The sequence below is a fragment of the Callorhinchus milii genome, unplaced genomic scaffold, assembly GCF_018977255.1.
Source record: "Callorhinchus milii isolate IMCB2004 unplaced genomic scaffold, IMCB_Cmil_1.0 Scaffold87, whole genome shotgun sequence".
NCBI classification, from domain to species: Eukaryota; Metazoa; Chordata; class Chondrichthyes; order Chimaeriformes; family Callorhinchidae; genus Callorhinchus; species Callorhinchus milii.
Genome location: NW_024704828.1, coordinates 143,670 through 151,041, shown reverse-complemented (window position 1 = coordinate 151,041; position 7,372 = coordinate 143,670). Strand labels below are relative to the sequence as shown.

Sequence of the window (7,372 nt, the reverse complement as noted above, 5' to 3'; positions counted from 1 at the left end):
TTGGGTCATGACCCGAGCATTGGGGAAATGGTCAGGGTGAGGGGAGGGAAGGGAGGGAGCGAGGAGGGGGGAAATGGTCAGGGTGAGGGGAGGGAAGTGAGGGAGCGAGGAGGGGGGAAATGGTCAGGGTGAGGGGAGGGAAGGGAGGGAGCAAGGAGGGGGAAGAGAGTCGAGAGGGGAGCTGAAGGCACGGTCAAAGAGAAAGGTTTTGAGACCGGCCTTGAAGGAGGAAAGGGAGGAAGCGGCGAAGGCACTGGGGGATGGAGTTCCAGAGCCTGGGGGCTGAGAGGCTGAAGGCCCGACCACCGATGGTAGGGCGATTGGGGCGGGGGACGTGGAGCAGACCGGAGCCAGAGGAACGGAGGGTACGGGCAGGTAGGTAGGGGGATAGTAGGTTGGAGAGGTAGGAGGGAGCGAGGCCGTAAACAGCCATCCCCATCCCACTGGTTTTATCCATGGGATTGTCGGCCAGGACCCCGGTGGGGGGGGGGGGGGGTACAGTTTAAAAAAAAATTTGAAAACAACAAATTGTTATTAGGACATCTGTAAACACAGAGGGAGATTATACGAGATCCTGTTGTGAAACGCATCTTAGGACAAGTTTACCTCAGATAAGGTGACCTTATGATTACGGACAGACTTGCAATGTGACTGAAGCTCGGAATAAGTCATTTAGGTCCTTTCTAAGTGTGTCAGTCTGGCTCACGTGACAGCACTCTCGCCTCCGAGTCAGAAGACTTTGAGCTCACGAGGTCTAGAACAAAGCTCCAATGTAGCGCTGGGGGTTGGGTAGGTGGAGGGGTGGGATTGCGAGCCACCTAGTCCGTGCCCTATTCAGACAGACGTTAAAGATCCTCAAAACGCTTCACAGAATTTACTGTGAAGTATTTTGTGGGCAAACGCAGCAGCACAATTGCACACAGCAACATCCCACTAACAGCCATGGAGTGAGTGACACGTTTTTATTTGGGGGGATTATTGGCCAGACACCGGGAGAAACTTCTTTCTCTTTTCGAGCCATGGGAATCTTTATCGTCCACCTGAAGAGGCAGACAGGACCTCAGTTTAACCTCACTTGAAGGACGGCATCTCCAACAATGCAGCGCACCCGCAGCACTGAACTGATATGTCATCTTACGGATGTGCCTACGTGTGTGATTCCAAGTCCTGACATGGAGCTGGAGCCCCCAACATTCTGACTCGAGAGGCGAGAGAGAGAGAGAGAGCTACCACTGAGCCAACCTGACAACGTACATGAAGGGGGGTATACACATGTAGAAGGATAGAGACTTGAAGGGTTTGGGGATAGGGTGCAGACAGTGAGATTGAGTGGAAAGCTTGCTCGGAGAGCTGGGACGGACTCGATCGACCGAATGGCCTCCTGTAGGTGCTACAATTCTAAACCCCTCTAAATCAATCAATCCATCAATCCATCAATCAATCAATCAATTTAAAAAAGAGTGAGACGGGGTGGAATTTTGGGCTCCGATTCTCTGCCATCGATAATGACTAATTTGTTCCTCTCTGTGTTCACAGTGTAAACAGTCAAATGCTGCGCAACACAGAGTCAATAACACAAGAGTTCAAAGAACCGCTCGTTTACTCAGCTTCCCCCATAATATTGTTCAATTAAAGGTTCTAGCGCAGGGAACGTAGAATTCCCCCATGTTACACAGCCCAGCCATTCCCCACCACCTCAACTATCCTGACCGACAAGTCCCTCCTTCCCCCCACCCCACCATCACCACAGCTACAACTGGTCGTTCACTTCACGGCCATTTTTGCGAGATGTCAAAATGTGTAAATTAACTGCCGCGTTTGCCCACAAAACACACGACAACTTGCGTTCACGTAGCGCCCATCACATAGGGCATCATCTTGGAGAATTGCACGGTGGGCGGCGGGAGGGGGGGGATCATCGCGCAGTTGAAGAACTAGGTCATCGGTTGGCTTATCTATTAAAGATAAAGAGGGCACAGGCGGAGGAGTAGTAGGGGCAGGGAGTCCAGAGGTTAGAGGGCGCATTGGCTGAAGGCTCGGCCACTGATGGAAGTTGGCCTTTCAGGCCAATTGACCAACTGGCTGAGCTAAGCTCACTGATCGAGTTAAAGCGAGCGAGGGAATTGAACCTGGGGCGTTCATCTGCACTCGCTGGAGAAACCCATAGGGAGGGAGGGAGCCGGGAGGGAGGGAGAGAGAGAAATGGGGATTTGGGGGGAAAATCAATCCACAGCATCCAAAAAAATTAAATTAAGCCCTGCGTTGTAGTCAGCAAACCAACCTAAGATGTCCGGGCAGCGTAACCCGCTGAGCTGGGCTTGGTACCCTTCCCTATCTAATTTATTTAAAGTGAATCCACTTTACAGTACATCCTGTGAAGCTCTTTCAGACGTCTCAACGACGTGATAAAGAGCTATATCCAAATGCAAGGATTCTTCTTCTTGTTATTAAAACTCTGAGCCGACCTAAGGCAGCTGGAAACCGCCTGTAATCAGTGTCCACGGTGGATTACCGGTCCGAGTGCACAAAGGTGACGTAAACATCCCTCGCTTAAGCTGCCAGCTTATCCCATCTCTCCAGCCGCTGAGCCTCTCCAGTGTCCGGCTCAGGCTCCTGGGCTCTGTCAGCAATGGCGAGCGACGGGCAAAAAGTCGTGCTGATCACTGGCTGCTCCTCGGGGATCGGTCTGAGGCTCGCTGTGCAACTCGCTAGCGACCCACTGAAGCGATTTCACGGTAGGTGGCTTGCTGATGGCCCATGCTGGGCTGTCTCGTGCCGGAGCTCAGCCGCCGGCCAGCGCTCTGGTCTCCGAGTTGGGAGGTTGTGGGTTCGAGTCCCCTTGGGTTGAGTTCACACGGTCCAGACTGACGCTCCGGTGTGGCGCGGGGTGGGGGGGGGCGTGTGTGTGTGTGTGTGCGGGCGGCATTAAACCGAGCTTCCTCCCCGTTCAGGCAGAAGTTAAAGAAGCTGTCGGAAAAGAGAAGAGTTTCTCTCCCCCACAACCCGTGTTCTGCCTGACAAATTGCCCCCTCCACCCCCCACCATAAAATCACTCATTTGCTTCCTCGCTCTTCTCGGGGACGTCGGTGTTGCACTTCAGCTCCACATTCGCCCACAAAACACACAGTCACTGCACTCGACAGCGAATCCGGCAAAGTGCTTTGAGACGGAAAGTAATAAGGTGCTGTCTAAATGCGAGGATTATTATTATCATCAATTATTAATTAACGTTAAGATCATTAGCAAACAAAAAAACTGCAGTAAAGTCTATTTCGTCATTTTTATTTTTTACATGGACCAAAGTTCACCCCCAAATCAACTCGATTATTTTACTGCAATTCAAGATGTGTTTGTGTTTGTTATGAAACAGTCCAGTACAGGGTCATTTATCTGGAGTGTTACAGTGATTTAGTTCGAGAAGATTAGGTGTAAAAGGATTAACGGGGACATGTGCTACATTTATATATAATAAGCTTTCTGTCTAATTCTGATCACTAAATTACAGCGACGCCAGTGGCCCACAAAAAACACAGTGAAATCCTGCAAAGCACTTCAAGACATGAAAAACAGGTGTGGAATGCGAAGATTACTAACGATTGGGTCGACATTCAGAATTTTATCATAGTAATAATAATAATAATAGTCCTTGCATTTGATACAGCGCTCTTCACGTCTTCTTGACGTCTCAAAGCGCTTGACAGGATTTTTTTTTCTCTTGAGAGGGGGAAATTCCCGTTACTTGAATACCATCTTAATAATAACTCATATAGTCATCTTAGACTCTACGAGTTTCACGTCCCCCACCCACTTGAACCCACAATCTTCTGACTCAGAAACAAGAGAGCTGCCGACTGAGCCAGAGGCCGACAATGTTTAATAGAAGAGAAAGTGATTCAAATCTGTGGGATCAGTCAGCCTTCCATGTCGAGAGGGTGTCTCGAAGCGTTTGGGTGGGATTTAACTGTGAAGCGGAGTGACCGAGTTAACGCTATTCTTTGGTCTGTGTGGGGGCTGTGGTGGGGGCGTCTGTATGGAAAGTTATCGCGACAATGAGGAACTTGAGTAAAAAAGGGAAGTTGGAAGAGGCGGCTGGAGCGACGCTGAACAAAACATTACACATCGCACAGCTGGACGTCTGCTATGATGAGTCTGTGACCCAGTGTCTCAGCAGCATTCAAGCCGGGCGAGTCGATATCGTGGGTAAGCGAGTGAAGCTTTGTGTACTCAAGAGTAACACACAACCAGACAGCGTGCAAACAGGCCTTTACACCCAACTCGTCGAAGCCGGTGTTTATATCCCACCTTCCTGACACCCTTCTAGTCACTTCTCCCTTGTGTATTCATTAAATACCACCCGATTCATCTCTGCCCCCCACCCTACCTATCCCTCCCCACCTCTACCTGTCCCATCACCAACCATTCTGCTTCCCCCCAGTACTCCAGCCAACTCCCCTACTCAGTGAGAGAGCTTGATAGGGTGTGCAGTTGGGCTGATAACTGGTACATTAAGTTTATTGCAGAGGTAAGCTCTCTGGAACTCCATCACGGAGTCCCTACATCTCTGCATCAGGTTTCCTCTTAAACACTTAAAAGATTTCTGCTTTAACCCCAGCAGTAAGTTCCACATTCTCATACCCTCCCCATGAAGAAGCTCCTCCTAAACTCTCCATTCAATCTACCGCTGTCTATCTTCTATTGACGATATTAATTTGTTCTATTCGTTTACCCCGAACACACACCTTCCCCAGACTCTTCAGCAATTGGAAATAGCTTACCAACATCCTCCTTAATGAATGCTTCACACACAGTCACTACACTTGAACAACAACACCTTTTTGTTCATGTATCACGGGGCAGTGTTTTGGAGGGTTGATAGCATAACTTTGGAAAGCGCTTTGAGATGTCTCGATGACATGATAAGGCGCTGCATCAAATGCGAAGATTACTATTGTTATTAACATCAGAATTATTTTGATCAAGTCAACAACGCAGGGGTTGGAAAGATAGGACCAGTGGAAAGCCTGAGCATCGAGGAAATGAAAACTATCTTTGAAACAAATTTTTTTGGGGTTGTTCGTATGATCAAAGCTCTGCTGCCCGACATGAAGAAAAGGCAAAGTGGCCACATTGTCGTGATGAGCAGTGTCATAGGTCTGCAAGGTACAGGCGCTTAAATTCATGGCATTTTTCTTTGATCATCCAGGAGTCTGACCTCCACGCGTGAAAACCCATCTCCTTGCTTCGAGTCTCCAAAACAGACCTGGAGTCCTACACGTGCATATGCCACCTACACGTGGAAATCTCCCCATCTGGCACACACTCTCTCTCCCCCCTCGAGAGATGTACCCCACTTACCTCATTCTGGAGGGTACTAGATTAGGGGAGTGGAGGGTTATGATGGGGTGGGGGGGGCGGGAGGGGGCAGCTGCATATTCTGATGTGCCGGTTTAGACATTACTGCATAATTTAGATGTGGTGGCTGAAGTAACGACACCCAATGTTGGTGCGGGGATGGGGGTGGGGGGAGGTCATCCGAGTTAGCTAAGCAAAGGGAGGGATGGGTTCGCAGGAGAGTGGAGTACGAGTAAATCAGAGAAGTAGGGAGAGGTCTTTCATAGCTACTGGGATACAATTTAACAGGACTTCTTTTTGCTTAGGAGTGGTATTTAATGACGTGTACGCTGCCTCCAAATTTGCCATCGAGGGATTCTGTGAGAGCCTTGCGGTTCAACTTCTGAAATTCAATATCTAGTAAGTTTTGACTTTTTGATACACAGATTTTAGCTGTTGGGTAAACTCCAGCAGTTACTTGGTTAAGGTACCCTCCCCACCAATGGACTCTCTAAGGTCCCAGGCCTTGGCCATCCCCACCCTGCCTAATACTCTCCAGAATTGGGGGTCAGCTCATTCAGAGGCACTCTTGCCTCTGGGCAAGATGCATCCCTCCCGGGACCAAGAGAGAGAGGGGGGGAGAGAGAATGTGCATTCCACTTCAAGACACAGAGATTTCTGTGTGCAGGTGACTTACCGACTTGGGTTTAGAGACCCCTAAACACAGCGAAGTGTTTCCCCGTGTCAGACCCTCAGTTGCCCCAATAACTAACCGAATGAAACAACATAGGTATATGACTTGACCAGATTAATTTTGATTTTATTTGAATTGATTTAGCGTGTCAATGATTGAACCAGGTCCGGTCAACACAGAATTCGAGATGAAGCTGATGGAGGAGGTGTCTCAATCAGAGTTCCCGGGAGCAGACCCAGTGACCGTCCAGTATTTTAAGGACGTCTATCTTCCTGCTTCCCACGACATCTTTATGACAATGGGTCAGACTCCGGACGCGATTGCACAGGTATTCAGCAAACTCACAATCCGGGCTCATTAACCAGCACAGTGCTGGGGGGGTATTGTGGGATATATTGTGAGATGATGAGATGTTAAGACCGAGCTCCCCCCACCCCCCACTCCCCCCAGGATAAAACCGGTCATTCACTTCATGGCTGTTTGCAAGGACGTGGCTGTTGTGTTTGCCGACAAGACACACAGTCACTACAATTTACAATGGAAATCCCGAGGAAGCGCTTGCTTTGAGGCGTCTTCCCGGTGTGATAAGGAGCTCTATCGAACACAAGGATTATTATTATTATTATTATAAATAACTAAATGTCAAAGAAACACAGATGTTGGGATTTGCAACAAAAAAACAGGATCGAATCTGTGAGGTCTGAAGCACCTTTGATCGTTGAAAACATCGGGACATCTGCTAACAGCGTAAAAAACAACTATTTAGGTTATTAACTATATTCCGCGGTTATTCTAAAGTACTTCTTTTTTCCCAGGCAACTATGAAAGTGATCAGCATGGAGAGGCCAGTTTTTCGTTACCAAACGAATGTACTCTACACACCTCTGATAGCAATGAAATATGCGGACAACACAGGAAACCTGTCCGTGCGTACGTTTTATAATTTGCTCTTTAACCACGGGACCATGTTCAAAATTAGTTTAACTCTCCTCAGGATCATAACTTGCAATTGCTTTCGCAGCGGTGAGATTTCACCGAACTGACCGATAAGGTTCAACAGCCAAAATCAACCACAACGGCAACAGAGTGGTTTCCCCCACACAATATACAGTCACTACACTCCACAGTATATTCTGTGTGTGGCACTTTTGAGACAAGATAAGACGCTACATCAAATGCGAGCAATATTATTATCAACAGCATCCGCAACATCATCATGACGAACCTTTAGGCCCCCCCACTCTGCTCTCTGGAACTCCATCCTGGAGTCCACCAACTCCCCTCCCCTCCCTCCCTCCCCTCCCTCCCTCCCTCCCCTCCCCTCCCCTCCTCCCTCCCTCCCTCCCC

At 48.8% G+C, this 7,372-nt stretch overlaps 1 protein-coding gene across 1 annotated transcript; it reads left to right on the top strand.

Annotated features, from left to right (window-relative positions):
* The first annotated feature begins 2,629 nt into the window (after positions 1-2,629).
* On the top strand, positions 2,630-7,168 carry LOC121851671 (retinol dehydrogenase 8-like). Its single transcript, XM_042345737.1, has 6 exons — positions 2,630-2,735; positions 4,039-4,200; positions 4,981-5,160; positions 5,658-5,751; positions 6,170-6,353; positions 6,841-7,168. Exons 1-6 carry the CDS (start codon positions 2,630-2,632, stop codon positions 7,066-7,068), a joined length of 954 nt encoding a protein of 317 aa, XP_042201671.1. The 3' UTR covers positions 7,069-7,168.
* The last annotated feature ends 204 nt before the right edge of the window (positions 7,169-7,372 follow it).